Source organism: Erpetoichthys calabaricus, chromosome 1 (assembly GCF_900747795.2).
Source record: "Erpetoichthys calabaricus chromosome 1, fErpCal1.3, whole genome shotgun sequence".
Taxonomy (NCBI): domain Eukaryota; kingdom Metazoa; phylum Chordata; class Cladistia; order Polypteriformes; family Polypteridae; genus Erpetoichthys; species Erpetoichthys calabaricus.
This window is the reverse complement of record NC_041394.2, coordinates 317,628,249-317,650,674: the sequence shown is the minus strand read 5'-3', so window position 1 is coordinate 317,650,674 and position 22,426 is coordinate 317,628,249. Positions and strand designations below refer to the sequence as shown.

At 36.0% G+C, this 22,426-nt stretch overlaps 1 protein-coding gene across 1 annotated transcript in view; it reads right to left on the bottom strand.

Moving 5' to 3' along the window:
• tmtc1 (transmembrane O-mannosyltransferase targeting cadherins 1) overlaps window positions 1-22,426 on the bottom strand; it is a 607,165-nt gene that overhangs the window by 556,823 nt on the left and 27,916 nt on the right. The window contains exon 2 of the mRNA XM_051929219.1: window positions 518-695. Coding sequence (XP_051785179.1) covers window positions 518-695 — 178 coding nt within the window. The remainder of the gene's footprint in view (window positions 1-517; window positions 696-22,426) is intronic.

Sequence of the window (22,426 nt, the reverse complement as noted above, 5' to 3'; positions counted from 1 at the left end):
TTTGAAAATTATTGATTGACTTTATTTTTAAAGAAGAAATATATTGGATTAAAGTTTTCAAGGTACAATAGTGTCACAATAATGTGTCCTTTTCTGTTTTTAAACTATAGTATACTTTTAATAATTATGCACAGTTACAGTATTGAATTTGCAATGGTAGACAAGTGTTATTTTCTCTGCCCCCCTAATATTGTTTTTGTAAATAATACAGTAGCTCAAAACTGCTGTTAAAACTAAATTACCATTATCTGGGGAAAGAAACAAGCCTTGTATTGAAGGAACTGAAAACACTTTACTTGCTGAAAAAAATAATAATATTTTCTAAATGCATATACTATAGGCAAAAAACAGCTTTTCTAAAATTACTGGAAACTTGTTATGACGTTTTCTTTACCTGAAAATGTAAAAATTATCTACAAAAAGTTATTGTCCCCCTGACAAGTTACTGCATTTCTTTTCCAAATATGATAAGAAATTATATAAAAGATTCCAAAGGATAAACGGTGTTGATACTTACAGCTTCAGTATGGATTGGGTGGACTGCAAACAACAGGGCTGTGAGGAAAGCCAAAATGTTGTCATCAAACACTGTCTTTTCACATATGTACATCAGTAAGACAGTCACTGCACAGTGCAAAAATAGATTCACTGCATGGAAGGACATTGGTGTCATACCGCAAACGAGAATGTTCAACCTGCAGGAGAAAAACGGAAAAGGGTTACCATTTAAACTATGAAAATACTTATTTGTCATGCATTTCCATGACATTAGAATGCAACAAAACAAAGCTAATCCAGTGAACTTTTCCTGTCCTGTGCACCTGGCTCATTGTTTTAAGCCAGATTCTTCTAGTACAAGTTGAGGAGAATCCACAGCCTAGACAGACAGACTTTATTTGTCCCCAGCAGAAAATCTGGCTTTTTACAGAAGCTCTTTAAACAAATAAATAGATAAATAGGTAGATAAGAAAGTGAGTAACTAAATCAATAAATATACACATATGCTTTGGTCTGAACAAATATGAACGTTAAAAAGAAAGAAAACTTTTGATTTGGCTGTCACAGTCACAGTAAGGCATTATGCAGACATATGTTGGTATAAAGGAGCCCCAGTAGCATTTCTTGACACGTTTCTGCTGAATAATTCATCGGCTGAAATTACTCAGTGCTAGTGTGTCAAAGAGAGGATGTCGATAATGGCACTCAGTTTTGTTTTAACTCTCGCCTTAGCTACTATCTGCAGGAGTCCAGAGTGTGCTCTAGAACTGAACGTGCCCTTTTAATTATCTTGTTGGTTCGGTGAGCATCTCTTGAATGTCACCAACCCAGAACACCATGGCACAGAATATTGCACTTGTTGATGAGAGAGTTATAGAAGATGTTAAGGATATCAATTCCCACATTAAAGAAAAACAGTCTCCTAAGAAAAAAAGCCTGCTCTGCCCATTTTTATATAGTTCCTCTGTGTTCCAAGACCTGTCCAACCTGTCATTAATGTGGACCCCTCAAGTACTTGTAGAAGTGGACCACCTATACATACACTCTTTGAATTGTGACCAAACACAGGGGCTCTTTGGTACAGTGAAAATGAATAATCAGTTCCTTGGTTTGCTGATGTTAGGATGCAAACAATTCTCATTAATTTAAAGCAGTCAAAACAAAGCTCTCCCCCTGACTCTTGTACTCCGTCTCAGCCCCTTTACCAATACACCCTATAAATACAGAATCATTTGATAAGTTCTGCAAGTGACATGACCTAGAGTTATATTTATAGTCTTAGGTGTATAAAGAAAAGGAGACAGGACTGTTCCTTGTGCTCCAGTGTTGCTCACATCCGTATCAGAAACTGTGGTCTACCTGACAGGTAGTCCATTATCCAGGACACCATAGGCGGCTCATCCACTCAATTTACTCCTTAACAGGGATGGCTGGATAGTACTGAAGGCACTGGAGAAATCAAAAAATGTAATCCTCACAGTGCTGCCAACTTTGTCCAGGTGAGAATAAGCCTTGTGGTACAAATAGATAATTGCATCTTCCACTCCAATCTTTGTCTGATAGGCAAACTGCAGTTAATCCAGGTGGTCTACCCACAAGACTACTCATATAGTTAAGCACCATTCTCTCATAAGTCTTCATGATGTGAGATGTAAGGGCCACTGGTCTGTAGTTATTAGGTGAAGATGTGCCTGCCTTGTTTGGAATGCCACAATGCAGGATGTTTTCCACAGCAGCAGCATTTTATCAAGCCTTATTGAATAAGTGACAGAGGACACCACAAAGCTGGTCAGCAAAGGCCTTAAGAACTCGAGGACTGACTCCATCTGGTCCCATGGGTTTTCCTATCTGTAGCTTCCTCAGTTGTCTCCTTACTTGGTGTTCAGTTATGGACAGCCCACACTGATTGTCAGAGATGGACTTATCACTGGCTATACCAATTGACGTGGAAGGAGTTGATGATGTAGTAAAGATGGTGTGGGATAACTGGTCATTGGGAGAAGGTGGCAGTGGGAGGGAATATCTATTAAAAAGTTGGTTCAGGGCATTAGCTTTGTCCATATCCCCTTCTAGCACATGGGTTCTGGATTGCATGAGTCCAGTAATTATACCCAGTCTATTCCAGACATCCTTCATGTTGATTCTGAGTGAGTTTGTTTTCTGCTTTAGTGATAGACGGTACAGCTAGTAATTATAACAGGGTCACTATTTAAAAAACACATAAACCTTTGCTTTCTTTCCATAACCAAGACTACAAACATATCCAGGCAACACCAAGTATGTCAACTAATGCTGCATATTAGGAATTAGTGCTTGAAACAAAAGTCTCACTTCCTGGGGATTCAAACACATCTGAATCTGGTAGTGTCGGCAAAATTTCAAAATAAAACTGATGTCAGTGAAGACTACTTCTGGACTGCAAATGCTGTGAGAAAACAACCATATTTTTAGGTGGGGTTAGTCTTCTGATCATGCCAGCATTGTGGAGTACTGGCTAGGGAATAGGATTTTAAACCACAAAGCTGCCAGTCTAATTACCATCTCCAATTCACTGTGTAACCCTGAGCAAGATGATTAACCTGCCAGTGCATCAAATGTAAAAAATTATAATACATCCTAAACAGGCAGCTAACAAATACACAGTGTTATAACAATATGAGAAAGAAATTACATACTGGCACAACAACACTGTTTATATTATACAACAAATATCATGTTCTAAATGTTATTTTCTTCCTAATGATTTATTTTGTATGAAACTTCTTAATGATTTACTTTGTATGAAAAAGAAAATGTTCTGAGAAAAAAACAGGCTATTCAGCCAAACATACAGAAGCTTGTAACATCTCTCCATCTAGTGGGACTCCATGAGTCAAGATTAAAAGGTCCCCATGGTGCAAGTTTGAACAACAATTCTAGGTAACTGCAGTGCTGTAATTCTCTATAATTCTGCAGGATTATTACTTAATTTAGTGCGTTTGTAACACCATAGCAAGACTTTAAAAATAACAGCTGTATATTTCTCCATTTGAAAACTGTGATGTCACCGTATATTCCTAAAAATTATGAACAGCACAGGTGGTTGCCTGTTTTACAATAACATGCCATTTTGATGCAAATACTTAACTGCCTATCATAGGATAGTTTATATAAATACTTTTGAGCAACACAGTAGTTTACCCAGCTTTTTCAAACATTGGCTCAGCTCCAGTCCTGCTTGCTGTCTCAATAAGTTCATGTTTTCTTGGTGAATTCCATTTTAACATGGTATCACCTTTTGAAATGATTGTACAGTAACAACACACTTAACGTTACACAAATAAATATATAAACCATGAGAAAGTTTGCCTCCTTATTCACTATGCTCAGTTCAAAAAATGTTTTGTTCAATATCTGCACATTACTAACAAGTACATAAATGGTTATCTAGTTTATATGACAGAAAAACAGCTGGGAGTCACTCAAGAGTTTTGTGACATTTATTATTAAATGTTTTATTTTTTACAAATTGACACAAACATACTGCACTATAAGCTAAATTCTTAACCAGCATAAAATAATAAAAATACTGTAATATAGCATTGCACTACTTAAAAATGTTGTTAACATACATTTATAAAATGTAAAAGTTACAACATAGAGGTGGTTCATGCATTAAACAGTTTTATAATTTCTATTAAAGTGTATCTTATATTCTGCACGCAATCAAAGTCAGTAAAATGTTGATAACTGATTGTGCAGACATTTTGAAATCAAACATGTTACTACAAACACAGTAAACCAATGTAGACTGCTGACACTGCCCACACATTTCCAGACATTGCAACAGAAACCTCAGCACACTGCAATGCTGAAGGCAGCGCCACTCTGAAAAGAAAAGGAAAATGACTGGATTCTAAATATTACTTTCATTTTCTTTTTTAGTTTGTGCTACCAAGTTTCCCTTGAACCCTAGTACACTTTTCCTAGCTGACCAAAGAGTTACACAACCCATGCAAGAAGAGAGAGCACATTCAGCTAACAAGAGCAGGGTGTGCTGACACTCAGAACTCAAATGAGACAATCCTTTTCTACTTTGTCCTTTTCAGTAATGTAAGGAGCTACATAATCATCTAGCAACATGAAGGTAAAGAAGGCATTAACCCTGGACCATCTACAAGTCCAAATACTTATATACTGTATGTATCTACAGTCATTCATTATCATCTCGCTAGGAGACAACTTTCCATTTTTCAGTGGTCAATGAGTTTGGGAAATTGACTCCCAAAAAGGTTTCCCTAGAGGAACAATTACAAAATTATTTAAAGTGAGACAAGATTTTGCTGCTACATATTTAAACAATAATGACCATGCTAGCAAACTAACATGGTCTCTAAACTCTGGCCACCATACTGTTCTCCTTTTTCTAAAAATTCTGAACCCAAACATTTAAAAATACTCATTAACTAGATTCATCCCATATAATCTTGAAAAAACGTCATATCTTAAACACCTCCTCCTGACCCTGAACTGAACATGTGGGTAGAAAATGGATGGATGAACCTTCTAAAGACAATCTCACTATCATTTTAAAAATTAACTATATAATTTCTGGCTCATTCAGCTCAGAGTCAGATCATTTCTTTGAAATCTCTCCCTATCCATTAAACTCCTTTGAGCCCATTTGTCAAATTCAGGCTAAAGAGTGCCTGACCCAACTCCAAATTCTCTACTGAATTCTGAAACTAGCTTCGTTTTTACTGTCTGTTATGCATCTGCTATCCTGTTAAAGTATTAAAATAGAAAGTCTATTCAACACAATAACATGCTCAAGGAAGTAGTGACTGAACAATTATTAAGTTTTGCATAGCCATGAATGCAAAAGCTTAGCTTCCTGTAATTAAATATTATACGAGTTTGAAAATGGATATTAAAAAATATTATTGACATTCAAAATTTGAAACAGCTTGCCTAGGATCTAGATTACATTCATACAGTGTACTGACTCTTTTACACATCAATGACATAAATGGAGAAAATTAATCCACATCAACTTTAACATGAAAGAAGACTCTAAAAATCTATATTGTTCATTCAAGTTTGATACTTATAAGGAAACCTGTCACTTCCCACTCAGCCTCTATAATACAAAGGTAAATCACAGGTAAGCCTTCACTTGATCTCTCAACTGTTCTGGACAAAAACACCGTTAAAAATTCCAAAACCAGCAAGAAGCTGGAACAAGATACTGTTCACTTGCCTAGAACATCAACACCATGACATAATCTTGCAGACTTGTTCCATACAATATGAGGAGGAACTGTGTCTACGTGACTAAGTTCTCAGCCTAACCCCCCTGGTTCAGTCAATGGTCAAATCATATTTAACCAAAGCATTTGCTTTCGTGTAAAAATAAGCCATCATGTCACTGCAGGTCAGCAGCAACACAAGAAATCATACAATCTATAACATCAACATGACCGTTTCACTGTCATGTGGGTAAGAACTGTCAGTCAGCACTGAGCAATGCGGTCTTTATTGTACGATAAAACTCTATACATAGTATTGCTTTGAATATGAAGAACAACTAGTATAATATTAAATGTCATGTTTACATATTTAAGCCCAATCATAACGCCATTATTTTTAATGTTATTTCCGAGCACCTGATACTCAAAGCAAATGAAGAAAATGGAGCATGTAGATGTGGAAAGAACAATGAAAACTAGCCAGTATGTAGGTAGTAAATGTTTTGTGCAAATCCCCCAATACTTGGTTGACATGACTGCAAAATATGACAGATTTAAATGATATTTGTAAATGCAATGCACACCAAAGTATAATCAGACACATTTTCCCTTATATTCCAGCAGATCTTAAATATAGATGTTACCTTATAAGGAACACTCTAATATGTTTTTGATATGTGTACATGTCCATGTCAGATGTGCATGCCTATACTGTAAATTTTATTTTTGCAGAGGTTTGCTATAAGTAAAAGCTAAATGGCTAGAATGTACCCTTGCACTAAAAGGCCACACTCCAATGTTTTCTTCTAGCAGTTTAACATAGTTATCTGGCTTGCTGTTTCTTTCCAAGCAGCTTACAGCAGACAGTCTAAGCACTAAGCATGTCCCTTTCATTTTCATCTATAAAAATACTCTGTTAATAGATTTTAAATTATTTTTATTATTTGTTTATTTGAGGAGATTGGATGGAGGTCATTAGAAGACAATGCAGCAAAAGACAGAAGTCAAAGTGTATGTGGAAACAGAATTAAAGGCTCTAATGTGCATGTAAAATGCATACATCTTGGACATGCACTGGCGCTCAAATTTGCTTCATAACTTTTTGTATTTCTTGCTTGTGTGTAGCTAAATCATCTGACATTCCCTGCACAATCTTTGTAGTCCACCTTATTGTAGGTGTCAACATTTCTAAATTCTTGGAAAGTATAAACCAAGTAACATTTGTAATTGGTGCATTAGGGTGTTTTATTAGTCTGTCACCAATAAATAACTGGCAGATGCCATAGCTGGTGTTGTTGTGCTGCTTACAAAAGCACCCAAGACTTACAGTGCATCTGGAAAGTATTCACAGCGCATCACTTTTTCCACATTTTGTTATGTTACAGCCTTATTCCAAAATGGATTAAATTCATTTTTTCCTCAGAATTCTACACACAACACCCCATAATGACAATGTGAAAAAAGTTTACTTGAGGTTTTTGCAAATTTATTAAAAATAAAAAAAACTGAGAAATCACATGTACATAAGTATTCACAACCTTTGCTCAATACTTTGTCAATGCACCTTTGGCAGCAATTACAGCCTCAAGTCTTTTTGAATATGATGCCACAAGCTTGGCACACCTATCCTTGGCCAGTTTCGCCCATTCCTCTTTGCAGCAGCTCTCAAGCTCCATCAGGTTGGATGGGAAGCGTCGGTGCACAGCCATTTTAAGATCTATCCTGAGATGTTCAATCGGATTCAAGTCTGGGCTCTGGCTGGGCCACTCAAGGACATTCACAGAGTTGTCCTGAAGCCACTCCTTTGATATCTTGGCTGTGTGCTTAGGGTCGTTGTCCTGCTGAAAGATGAACCGTCGCCCCAGTCTGAGGTCAAGAGCGCTCTGGAGCAGGTTTTTATCCAGGAGGTCTCTGTACATTGCTGCAGTCATCTTTCCCTTTATCCTGACCAGTCTCCCAGTTCCTGCCACTGAAAAACATCCCCACAGCATGATGCTGCCACCACCATGCTTCACTGTAGGGATGGTGCCAGGTTTCCTCCAAACATGACGCCTGGCATTTACACCAAAGAGTTCAATCTTTGTCTCATCAGACCAGAGAATTTTCTTTCTCATGGTCTGAGAGTCCTTCAGGTGCCTTTTGGCAAACTCCAGGCTGGCTGCCATGTGCCTTTTACTAAGGAGTGGCTTCCGTCTGGCCACTCTACCATACAGGCCTGATTGGTGGATTGCTGCAGAGATGGTTGTCCTTCTGGAAGGTTCTCCTCTCTCCACAGAGGACCTCTGGAGCTCTGACAGAGTGACCATCGGGTTCTTGGTCACCTCCCTGACTAAGGCCCTTCTCTCCCGATTCGCTCAGTTTAGATGGCCAGCCAGCTCTAGGAAGAGTCCTGGTGGTTTCGAACTTCTTCCACTTACGAATGATGGAGGCCACTGTGCTCATTGGGACCTTCAAAGCAGCAGACATTTTTCGGTACCCTTCCCCAGATTTATGCCTCGAGACAATCCTGTCTCGGAGGTCTACAGACAATTTCTTTGACTTCATGCTTGGTTTGTGCTCTGACATGAACTGTCAACTGTGGGACCTTATATTGACAGGTGTGTGCCTTTCCAAATCATGTCCAATCAACTGAATTTACCACAGGTGGACTCCAGTTAAGCTGCAGAAACATCTCAAGGATGATCGGGGAAACAGGATGCACCTGAGCTCAGTTTTGAGCTTCATGGCAAAGGCTGTGAATACTTATGTACATGTGCTTTCTCAATTTTTTTATTTTTAATAAATTTGCAAAAACCTCAAGTAAATTTTTTTCACGTTGTCATTATGGGGTGTTGTGTGTAGAATTCTGAGGAAAAAAATAAATTTAATCCATTTTGGAATAAGGCTGTAACATAACAAAATGTGGAAAAAGTGATGCGCTGTGAATACTTTCTGAATGCACTGTAAGTGCTGGAGTTAAAGTCGGATAAGGATTCTGTGACCCAGACTCCAAATCTGCCAAATAGTAGCCAACTCCACAACACCCACTCCAATGCTTTGAAATGATCTGATCTCATTAAGACCTCTTAAACTGAATGAAATTTTTGACAGACAACTCCACAAAATACATTATAAACTAAAAGCTTTGGATTGTACTTAGTAATTGGTTCAGTTATTTGGGCTGACTGCATCTTTCTTGAACTTTTCAAATATTTATTTTTATTTACTAATTTGACTTATCTCCTCATAATCATTAGAATGCATGCATGAATAGATTATAACCTTCAATGGAGGAATAAGCAAGTCAGAAAATGTCTGAAGAGACTGATTTGAGATTCAAAAAGTCTTTGCTGCAAGTGCAGGGTTGCCAGATTTGACAGGCACTTTTAGCACAATCACAGTTAAAATCCCACACAATCCAAGCTCATTATTGTAAAGTCCGTTTCAATCAAGTAAATTGCTACCCAAGTACACCTTCCAACCCCCAAACTGCAACCATTATACAATTCACTCCTTTGACAGCCCAATTGATTCTTAATTTGCATTTGTAGACGGGGTCAGAAAATAAGATTTTGTGAAACAATTTCCTTTCCGGGATTAATACAGTGTACCAAATACCAAAAAATACCAAAATATTGTTCCGGAATGGCTAAGGTACATCTCAAAGCGAAAGACTTCAAATGTATTTCTTTAAATAAATATTATTAACGGTAGAAAAAAAATTATGACAAGAGCCCAATTGGCTATGTATTCTGCATAACAGACAGTAAAAGGCTATGTACATGCGCATCTGCAAAGTAAAAAAAAGTAAAGGTATTTATCCATGGTGAAGAGGAAAGATGATAAGAGAATGAACATTTTGACTGTATAGTTTCACTGAAACATCATGTCTCTTACCTTCTTTCTTCTTCAGTGTGTGTATAACCTCTAATTTTTTTCCCTTGTTGGAATGATCTGATATCACTAAACACAATCAACACTACTGCAAACATCATGGTGAAATACAACTTGTTTTGTTTACACCGGAACTATCCTTTTAAAAAACTATTACTATAGTTTAATGTTTTATTATAAATGATGCATTTACATATGAAAGGATTACTTACCAACAAAGCTAGAGCCTTAAACCTTAGTAATTGTCTTAAAGAACAGAACAGATCGATTGTTTTAGATCAGGATAAATTTTTGCATACGTTCTAATACATTCTTTATTCTATTTTACTGTTTTTATTTTCTCATGTTTACAAGACGTGGTGTGACAGTAGAGGACTTACCAATAAAATAACTTCTATACTGCATTACTGTTCTGGACAACCATTTGTGCTTTAATTCTTAGAATTAAATTCTATAGAAAGACTACTCAGCCTTTATCAACAATTGGATAGGAATAGCTGAAACTGCAAGGTCATTGGTTGGATGAATTGTAACTATGTATAAAATTGACAGGTTTTAAGTGTGTTGCATGACATTTCAATGTCATTGGTTGGACTGAAAAAGAGACAATTTCATAGGCTAAAGGTTCATGGAAATGCACATGTACACTTTTAGTCTTTACAAAATCGCGCACAATTTCAAGAAAAATAGCCCAAAGTGAAGAGTCACGCCCAAACCATTTTCTCCATGCAAAAAGATTTAAAAATAGCCCAATTTGGCATGAAATCACTCAATCTGGCAACTAAGCAAGTTGGCCAAGTGTTGCCAGGAAAGATGAGTGGTAATTGAATATTTATAGTCATGGTACTTTTAGTCTGCTGCTCCTAGCTTTGATCTTCATGTTTACTTTATTTAACCTTAAAGAACTGGGCTTCTTCCCATAGACTCTTTCTCCAAATATACTTTGCTCCTGGTTTACAACAGTTACAGTCACAAGCTATGATGCTTAGCAGCTTTGGCTAGCTATAACTAACGCCTGTTGGCTAGAGAATATATAGTAACAAGTAAGACAGAGTCCATTTTTCTTTATGGTAACTACTTACTAAAAAGACTGAAAAAGCAGAAACTATGGTAGGGGATAGAATCATGGCTCTATGTTTCCCAAAAAATCTTTTATTTTATTTTTGCCCCTGCATTCCGAGTTAGATGTATTGAAAAAATAAAGAATACTACAACTGATATAAAACAGTTTCTTTGCAAAACCTGAAGAAAAGCTGTAAGCTGAATTAAAACAGATGGTTGGCAGATGTTTGAAGAAACTTTTCAACTTCTTAACAGATGGATCTGCTTACCCTGAAATGTGCGGAGGAAGGTGGCACAGAGGAAGACTAAGTTTCACATTGATTACATGCAAACAGGAAACAAAAAAACAGCATGAGTCTGAATGCCTTGTTTTTATCAATGACATTTTTATGTTCACTATTCTTCTAAGGTTCTCTTCAGGGGGTACAAATTGCAGCTGCTAGGGAAGCACCACAAAGCAGAAGAAAAAGTGGAAATATCTTGACCTTTTATTACCATTAGCAAAACAATTGTCTGTCACATACAGTTTATATTTTAAAAAGGAGTTTTAAAATTCTGGATCTCCAGAACAGCTTGGTCAAACATTGTGTTTTATAATGACCTTACAAAAAATGGAGAAATCATTTTTAAATTAAACTCCTTGGGTCATTAAACTTGCTTACCATTTATCTTATGGTTTATTACACATAACATAGGGAGTATTTACTGACTATTGTGAGTCAGAACTGTTGTATAGTGGGTGAAAGTAACCTAGGCTTTAGCTTGATTGCAGGCTGCGGGGTTAGTCAAGATGCTCTAGAATTAGAGTCTGAAAACAACCTTGTTTTATTTTGGTTCTACCAGTGTAGCAGTAGATGTTATGATCCACCTCTCAAACCCTCAGGTACGACTCCAAACACCAGGTGAAAGTCCAAGACTTCTTTTATTATACAATAATTACGTGCACAAAGCACCCTCCACTCCACACTACTCATATAAACACCAATCAATCACAATACTCTCTCTCCTCCGCTCCCAGACACTTAGCCACCCTACCTCCCAGCTCAGCTCAATGTCTGGGCTTTCCCAGAGTCCTTTATACTCCCTGACCCGGAGGTGTTCCTGCCCAACAGTCCACAAGTCCTTATTCCTCCCGGTCACGGTAAACAGTCCTTTTCTTCAACCTGGAAGTACGTCATCTCTCCTGTTCACGTGACCAGGACGTACTTCCAGGTTATAGGGCACATACGAGTCCATGAGCCTCCCTTCAGCGACTCCCGGTGGTCCCCAAGGTATCCAGCAGGGCTGTGTGTAGAAACTACAAAGTCCATAAGGCCCTGCTGGAATTCAGGGCCCGTCCATGCTGTCGGGAGAGCTCCTCCTGGCGACCTGGGGGTGAGGGCCGGAATATGAAGCCGGCCATCTATCACACCTGTTAGTATAAAATAAAATAAAATATTTCTAAAGTTTACTCGAAATTAGAATGTTATTTAGATGATAGGTAAAATTAAACTGCTACTGTGTAAAGAACATGTTGTTGACATCATGACAGAGGTGGAGAAAAAAAAATGAAGAAAAATTTGTTTGAACACCAGAAATGTGTGTCACTAAGGTTTAAGAGAGACAAAAGTCCCACTTATACCTGGCATATATATGTGTTTAATATTTGAGTTGTATCCAAATAAAATTCTGCCATATTATATTTATAACGAGCATTAAACTGTATCTCCAGTAACTGCATTATGTCTACACATAGGTCAGATGTTACCTTCCCTGCAAAAAAATTCAAATCAGCTTCCACTTATGTGGCTATTGCATATGGAAATGAAAACACCTTTGAATTTACACTCCTGTTACTGTAGTTTTGATCTGTTTCTGACTAACTTTAAATGCAAGTACATTTGCAACACCTTTTAATGTGGTCAACTGCTTTATGATCATTGTCCGATCACCAGAAATGCCTGTTACTTCCAAGTGTAAAGAGCATTCCAACCCTCATTTCACAGGAAAAAATTACAACTGTGAGGTATAACACATCCATACATGTCCTTATAAAACATCAGTTAATATGAAACATGGCCATTTTGGTTAACATGAGACAAAAGAAAAAGCCCACTGAGACATGGGAAAAATATGCAAAATGGACAGGAACTTTCACCCAGCTTAAACCAGTCTCCTGGATGTATGCAACAACTGCTCAAACAATTGTGCCAATCCTCAACTGAATTCAACTCAGTTTACTCTTAAGCAGTCCTTTCCTTGTTTTTTTGTTTTATTTTGAGTAATTATCAAGTTTCAGGATAGTGATGTGTGATAAACAGAACAATTTTTTGAATATGCAATAACTATAATAAAAAGGACTACACTTTAATCACTTCATATTAAAATCATAATGTTATTATTTATGATTGCACAACAGGCTAAGCCGTATTTTTCCCTTTAATTTTAAAATTTTATAACACTAAAGCTGGCCCTGCACAACAGTACTTCAAAGTCTTACTAGTGTGTCATTGCAAATATTATCCAATCACAAGGGTCTACCTTGATTAGTGGTGCGTGCTGATAACAAAAAGGAAGGAAAAACTAGAGAGAAACAAGTACTGAAATGGAAAAAATCATCAGCAATATGGCAACATTCTGATTTCAGGACAAAGGATATTAATTAAATCCTGGTAACGTGCAGAGCTTGCCAGGCAGTTGTGCCTACAGTTAAGTGCAACAAGATATTTTTTTCTAATATTTAAAACAGCACCACAAATATTTGACAAAAAGGGAATTCAAAAAATAAACATCCATGTGCATTTATTATTCTTTTCATTCCCTAAAATAAACTGCACAAAGGCACAAGGAAATAAATGACCAATTAACTATTAATATCACAAAAAATGGTGCCAGTATTTACAAGTAGCCATGTAACTGCATACAGTACATGCCAGGCCTTGCAAATACATGCTCATCTTATGTTTCAGACAACCACACATATTACAGGGTTTTCCATGTAGCCTCACTTGATGTATCTACTATATTATATTGCATGTATGACCAATTCACTTACACTTAAAAGTAGGCTCATTTGGCAAACCCAAAGAAAAAATATAAATTAGGAAAGAAAATACATTAAAATGATAACAGTAAATAACTTATATTTTATACTACATGATATAAATATTTACTGAAATAATTTACCTGCTGCTAGACAATAGATTTGTTTATTTACTATTCCTATAAAGTCATTATTAGAAATGCTTCCTTATGTGCTAAAGAACCTTTGATGCTACCCTCAGACAGGGTGAATTGTAGACAAAGAATGTTTTTTACTGAAGAGATAAAGCAAGTGTTTAAATGAAATAAAAACTGCATATTTATTATTTCCTTCCCATTTAACATTTTGACAAAAGTAGTTTCTGATTTCTGATTTTATTTATTTTCATATTTTGATTTGATAGATACAATTTGTATATTAAAATAACAAAAAATATTTCTTTCATTTTCTTTTTTTTGTTTACAATATGGATTATTCCTTTAATGATATTTTTAGGTGTAGACTCTACAGTCATGGAATGCTTATCTTTAACATTACCATGGTTATCAGCATTGAAGCAATGAATGGTCTTGGAACTACCAATCAGAAGACTAATCTGCCTAATTATTAAGAATTATTAGGCATTGCCAAAATTGTACTTGTCACAACATTTTTTGGCAATGATACTATTTAACTCGTACTCAAGTACATTTGTAAATAAAAAACTTATTATTAGTTATATTTCTGTTACCTTCATTACCATTGTATTTGAATTATTCACATTTACTTTTTTACATTATTAAGTGCCAACTCCTCACCATTAGATGGCTTATCTTGTGGATTTCTTTGGTCATTTTCATCTATAAGTCAGTTTTCCCCTTCACAGCTGACAGCCAATAGTGAAGGCTCATTACTTTCCATTGACTTAAATTGTGGATTTCATTGGTCATAACTGCCCATCACCCACAGATGTTACTAGTTACTATGAAAGAGCCTGTTAAGAAATTTGAAAATCTAGGATATGCACAATTTTCCAAGGACTTGAGCTGACCACTACAACTTAAGTTCAGTCACTGTTTAGACTGAAAATGGAAAAGAAAACCTTTTACATGATTGCATACCAACGGAGGTAAGAATTTTAGCAATCTGCATGTTGCATTTCCCATTTATAAAAATACGTGGTTTTAAGCATTTTCTTTTCTTCTGTAGTATGGCTAAACCTAGAATATCACCAGCTCTGCTAGTCGCAAAAACTTAAAGCTTTGATGTCTGACTTTGATGCCCTAAGTTAACCATTAATAGTATATTACAGTACATAATAATATCTAGCTATCAAATCAGGTTAAACTGATAGAGTAAAAAAAAAGATCACTGAATTTTTTAGTTGTTGCATTAGAGTGCAGTAACTAGTTATCATTTATTTTGGTTAATATTTGGGGAGGGCTAAGGAAGCTTATTGCCACCACACAAAAAATTGTCTTACTTCACAAAGATACGCCTGCTTGCTGCTAATATCCCACGCACACGATTTTACATTCTAGTAACAGACTAAGCAGTTGTGTAACACTTAATCAATGCCATCAGCCAAAACAATGTTACTTGTATGAATTTAGCTTTAATGAGAAGAGTGGTGGCACAGAGCTAGCGTTTCTGACACAAACTGCCAAGAGCTCAGGTTTGATTGCTATCCTGGTCAGGTTCTGCATTGAGTTAGTATGTTCTCCTGATGCCTGTACACATTAATTGATATATGACCGAGTGTGCATAACCACGGAAGATTGCATTTTACAGCTGAACATTGGAAATGTTTCATTAAAAACTTTAAATTAGCAAAATACATTATTCCTACATGTGTTGTAGATTAAATAACTTCCACCAGCTTTAGGGTCACAGAACACAATCACACACACAGTACTTTTACTAGTGTAACGGAATGGGCTACTCTACCCACCTTTGCATGAAGGCATAAGTGGAGATTTTTTTTTTTATGGTGTGTAGTGATCTTCCTGCTTGCAAAGGGTAAAGCACAACTGGACATTAAAGTGATTTTGAAATTAAATGGTCATTTGCTTACATATATAGCAGGTTACAGTAAAATAGTAACAACATACTAGTTGCTTGATTCTTGCATTTTTTGATTATGTTGGAAGCCTTCAACTGTCAAATTATCATTGTTTTGAACACAGCACAGAAAGATATACGGTTTTCTGAAAAATGTGGAGACATTTTCTTGATAAAGCACTCTGGTGATCAAACCACATTCATGAATATAAACTATGAGACTTGCCTGATTATAATGTAGAGATCATCTCAGCATTCCATGACAATTCCTATCGTCTCCAACTCATTATGTGACCAGTCAGACTCAATTTAAATGAGATCCTGAATATTTTCTTATCCACAGCAGTGTGTTACAGAAAATGTTCCAGGACTAATAACAAGTCTTCTAAAAACAGTCTTTGGTGTTTGTACCATAATATGAAATTTTGCTGCACTGAATCTTCATTATTACAGTTAGTGCTGGGCGGTATGACCAAAATTCTCTATCACGGTATTTTTCAAAATTATACCGGTTTCACAGTATTTTTTCCCCATGCATGAGTGGATGTTAACCACATTTCCACTGCAATTACTGGCTAAGAATAACCTATTCCACTGTCATGAGAATTGTACATTGTACAAAAAAAAACATTTTAATGTGCAAACAAGTATCAATACAGGTTTGCATGGCCCCATAAAGGGGGTGGCGCTAATGAAGAGAAGGAATCACATTGCATGACATATGCAGTCAAAATATAGAGCCTTTTTATTGAACAATATTTGCCAACAACTTAAACTAAAATTTTGACAACATATTTTCAACCATCCAAAGAGGCATTTAGACTTAGTACAATATCCAGAGGTGCTTGTCAAAAGTTGTATTGCACTGAACATGTCTTAGAAAAGGAATAAATAGTAAATATTTTTTGTAAACCAACTACACTTTGTTAATGTTAACAATCTCTGTCCACTGACATGTTAAAGTGACTTTTTAAACAACTTTACCATCATTAACCTGCATAATATTTAAACTAATAAATAATAATAAAATAAATAATAGTACAACTTCCAGTAATAATACTATTACTTCCAAGACTTCAAGCCCAGGTGCATTACACAGTATTCACCAAATTAAAATAAAATAAAACAAGTGCAACTTGATGATGACATCTTTATCAACTGAACCATCATTAAGGCAAACTGCATTAATATGGACCTTGCTTCAAGCTAAGCTACTGTATATACATAAATAATAAAACTACAACTTGTATTTATAATGCTATTTGTGGTATAGCTCTATAGAAGCGTATTAGGGCCACAGTGAAAAAAAAAAAAATATGGACACAGTGAATTAAAAAAAAAATATATATATGTTGACATTAAAGTCGACATTTACACTTTATTCTCGTAGTTTATTTTGTCATTAAAGCAGAATGTCGTAAACTAAACTTCATCCTAAAATCAATGTTTAATTCACTAGATTTTCTCAAACTCCGTCATAAGTTATGTAACACATTAAATGCTTTGTTAAGTGTTCCCAGACCCAGTTGTTAATTGCTACACTCTTCTTAAACTGACTTCCTCTTGCTCTAAGAGGCAGTGATCGCCGCACAGAATACATTCACTTCATGATATTCCTTCTCTCTGAAAATGTAGAATGCTAAGATAATTTTTCATGATGAAATGCACTAAAACAGGTATTAAACATGCACGGTAGTGTGGCAGTAGTGCTGCTCCCTCACAGTACACCGTACCAGGTGTGCGTTCAGTGTAGAGAACTTTATGGCAGGTGTAAAGAGGTTCCAAAAAACTGGATGTATGAATGGGTATCGCAAAGGTTTAACTTAAATATTGTGTAAAGGGTTTGTGATCTGGTGGTCGAAGACACAAACACAGAATTCAATGGATGTTCCTCTGAGCGGGCTTTCTTTATTTCACGCGTGCTGTCTCTTTCTGATGTATTAAATCCCCAGTTTCTATCATTCCTTTTTCTTTCTCCACATAACCAATCGCCACACAATAAATGTCCTTGTGAAATTAAAACTAGTTACAAATTTAGACCACGGAGTGTTCAGAACTTAAAAAAAAAAAATCTTCGTTCTACATGTTTAATTATGCCGTCCATTCAGGGTTGCGCCCATCCCAGCAAGCATTGTGTGCAAGGCAGGAGGAAATCCTGAACGTGGCGCCAGCACATAGCAGGGTGAATACGAGCAATACATACACTAATAGGGTTAATATAGCATAACAAAACCCCACATTCTACATGACTTTGAAAGGAAACTGAAGCACACCGAGTAAACCCACCAGAAAAACATGCAAATTCAAAGCAGGGAACACCCGGGACCCCATTGTAGTGCAGTGCAACCTCCACACCACCATGCCCCCAAATGATTAATACATACTTTAATGCATTTCATCATGAAAATTATATCAAGTATTTATCTTAGCATTCTAAATGTTTAGGGAGCAGGAATATCATGAAATTAATGTATTCTATATGCTGCCAGCGCCTCCTCTTAGTGCAAGAGGAAGTCAGTTTAAGCACGTAGCGATTAACATGGCTCCGGGAACACAACACAAAGCATTTAATGTGCTACATAACTTATGATGGGGTTTGAGAAAATCTAGTAAATTAAATATTCATTTTACGATGAAGTTTAGTTTACGATGTTCTACTTTAATAACCAATTATGAGAATAAAGTCAACATGTCGACTTTAATCTCGACAAACGGCGAGAATAAAGTCGAAATGTCGACTCTATTCTCGTCATAAGCGTAGAGAATAAAGTGGAAATGTCGAGAATAAAGTCAACATGTCGTCACACTATTACACAGTACCCAGGTACATTACACAGTATTGAAAAAAATACAACTTGGCTTGCAGTATTATCCAGTAGTATAGAAACAGTATTCACACATTTGAACATAATGGTCCACATCCGACCTTTTAAATCCAAAGTATCTCCAGACAACAGATGTGACTCCTTTTTCCAGGAAAAGTTCTTCTGTATCATCATGTTCAACTTTATTATCTGCTACAGCTTCAGTTTCGGAATGTTCTCTGTCCATTTTCGTTCAGTTCAATACCTCCACTAACGCATGTATTCCGTTGCATGCTTGTTTAGCGGTGTAACAGTGAAAAAGAGCCCCCACGCAACACCTCTGTGGCATGTGTTTAGCGGTGTAGCAGCGAAAAAGGTCCCCCTTAAACACTTTCCCGCTGCGCCACGTTCCGAACAATTTCAACCAGTGTTGCTGTATAAGAAAAATCCATATCATAACAAAAATAAAAAACGGTTTTCAGTATGAACCGGTATACCGCCCAGCACTAATTACAGTGTTATTAAATTATGCTGTTTCAATAAAACCTTATGATAGTTCTGTAGTGGATGATTATAATGATTATAATTTTTGATTCAAAAATTCAAAATTACATTTTTTCCACTAGATTGTTATCAACATCTACATATTTTAAATTCCTGGACAAACTCTTGATATGGATTATTTCCTATAAATTCAATAAGAGCTATAACATGTCACTGCTGAAGTCTTGTTCAGATCATATACAAAAATTGAGTCATCTACTACCTCTTTTGTTCCTGTAAAAAGCTGAAGACACTCCAATATGTTTTACACATAGAATTGTGACAAACTGGAGCATTTATCTTTGCACTATGAAAACTGACTACCATAACCCTTTTTGAAAGTAAGAAGCAATACATCACACAGCCCGTGAATGGAAACAAAATGGTACAGAATTCCAATTTGTACCTTCAGCTCCAATGTCCTCTAATCACATAGTGTATAATTTACATAATACTACTATATAACAACTAGAAAAAGGAAGCCAGTTTTAGAAGAAAGTAAGTTAAATTCACTTCTCCACCATTATCAGCCGAAGTATATCATGACTGGTAGACAGATCTGATTTCAAGTCTGTTTAAGGTATATAAAACAAATAAAAGCCAATGTAAAGACAGTAGTACCAGCTAATGATACAAATGATCTGACTGAATAAAGCAGATTATATATTTCGATTTGACTCTTAGTTACTCCTTCAGTATAAACACATATATTTAGATTAACTGGTTATTTGAAAATGTTGTTATTGTGTAGGAGTGTGAGTGTTTTTAAATGTATGCATAGAGAATTTTAAAAAGGTTGAAATATATGGATGATATATTCAAAACAAAGCTAATGTGCAAGGAGCAGATGACTAATTACAAAGTCATAAGAGTTACCTCATTTTTATGTTTTTTTTTCTATTGACTTAAACTTTCTGTCATAGCACAAAGACTACACATGTACCGGTAATGCCTTTGTGTGTTCCTCCACAGTCTTGACTAATTCCTCCAGCAATAGTCTACAGTCCCTAAGTAGGTTATTGAAATAGATGAATGGATAAAAGTTATGTTTAGCTTCTTCAGAACTCATACTGTAACTATATTAATGCCTGACAACTAGGGCTGTCAAATTATCCAAAAAAATAAGGTTCAAATATCAAAATTAAAAATGAGCAAATAAGCAAATATATGTAAATTTAATGGTAGAATGAAATGTTCATCTGTATGTGCTATTTTACAGTTTATTATCATAGTAAGGGCTGCAGTGGCAGCCATGGCAAGAACATACGTCAACAGCAAAAAAAAGAAATAAATAAAAATCCCTAGTGGTAATCAGGAAACTGTTATTTTAACATAAAAGTCATCAAAATCCAAAGTTGGTGCAACCTACAAAAAGAGAAACTTCAATACCACCATCATGCCATCAGTCTAGTATTGATGACTGGGTACACAACTCCTTAGGAAGTCGAGCCATAAAATCAGCAGCAAAAAGAAACCTAGATCCTTATGTCCTGAACTACAAACATATTGTGATGTTTCCTACTGTTCTTGGGCAACTGTGGGCAATGGGTTGAGGTGGAGTCCAGTGTAAGCACTTTTTGTGAGGGCACAGAGCACTTTTTCTTGGGAGAGTTAAGTGACAGGGGTGAGGCATAAGTAGTTGTGCTTTCATACCAAACATGCAGTGTGGTTTAAGATCAGGAGAAGCGTTAGAGTTAGACAGGGTGACAATAGTAAGTGATGTAAAAGTGCAGCCAAGAGGCAGTCAGGCGAAAGGCAGACTTGCTTTTCAATTTTAGAGGTGTCCGTGGGTCAAGTGGCAGGATTCTGTTTACATCACGGAATTCAGATTAAAAATCCAGACAGCACATGTGGCCTCACCCAGAGAAAAGGGATTGTTACAGTATCAAGTCAGGGTCCGCACAATCTGTCTACTCTTTTTCTTCTTTAAAGATGCAGCAGTATTTTAATAAAGGTGGCCTAAATATTTCTAATTACACCTCATTGTTTTAGGCATTATGTATCAAATTAGCAGCCATATAAGACAGAGACTAATTGAGGGACATGACATGTTGGTTAACTCTGATGACGCTCATTAAAGTGAGGATTTTAAAGTATTAAATAATTAAAAACAAATCAGAATTATCCAGTTATTTCCTATTTGTTTATATGGAAAAGTCTTAGCATTAAACAATAAATCAGATCAGATGCATAATGTTACTTTAAGGGCACCAAAACTATCCCAAGTACACTTGCAGATCAAAGTGATAAGCAGTGGGATAGGAAAAAGAAACTGTCCCAAACTGTGCTGTGAAGAGTCTAGCTGTAAGTTTTACTAATGAAGATGATAAGCTAAACATTCAAAATTATGAAAAGGCCGATGGTGGCAGTGAAATATAAAAACAGATCTGGAAAATACTGCAGCTTTGCACAGCTCATCTACATGACTCAATGCAAAAATTAGTGAGAGTAAAACTAACAACCATTCTTTCACAATCAAATGTCAGCTTTTGTCTTTGAATAGGACCTTTTATGAATAAATCTGAATTATATTTTAATACAGATACTGAATTTGACAACCCCACTCTCAAACAATTTCAACTCAAAAACAATCTTACAGACACCAGCTCTCTGCAAAATATCATCCTGCTATAGTTTGCTACAGCAGTATGTGATGGATTAAGCCCTTGCTTTACTTCATTAAATTAACCTAATATACTTTCACATAGAATTGACATTGTAATCTAAATGACAAAATTCCATAATTAAGATAAAATTATTTTACTGAAAAGGAAGACATTAGCCAACTTCATCACTCACTGAATACTATACAGTATGTACCTTGTTCCTCACAGCCCCTGTCCAATAGAGTTTTATTTTTTAAAGGTCAACCTGCACTAAAAATACATAAGACAGCTTAGCCTTCATAATACTACTCAGCATTTCAAACTAAAAACTGCAATAAATGATCTAATTTATTTACCTACAGATGGCCGGTACCTAGACTACAAGTATGTTGCATGATTCTCAAAAAGGCACCATAAATGGAAAGGTCAGTTAAAGCAGAAAATATGCTTTACTTTCTACAGGTTACTGACAATAAGAGCGCTATAAATTAGGTACATTATGGTCCACCACTGCCATCCCTTATTAAAACAACTGCATTTATTTTTATTAACACAGTACTATGTGATGGGGATATGTACTAACTGCACAGGGAAACAGCAGTAAAGGTGGATATTGGAATCAGGAGAGGTAATGTAGTCAAACACAGCAGCAAGTTGAGAATGAGGGAATTAAATTGTAACCAAAGCTACAACGATAGATAGATAGATAGATAGATAGATAGATAGATAGATAGATAGATAGATAGATAG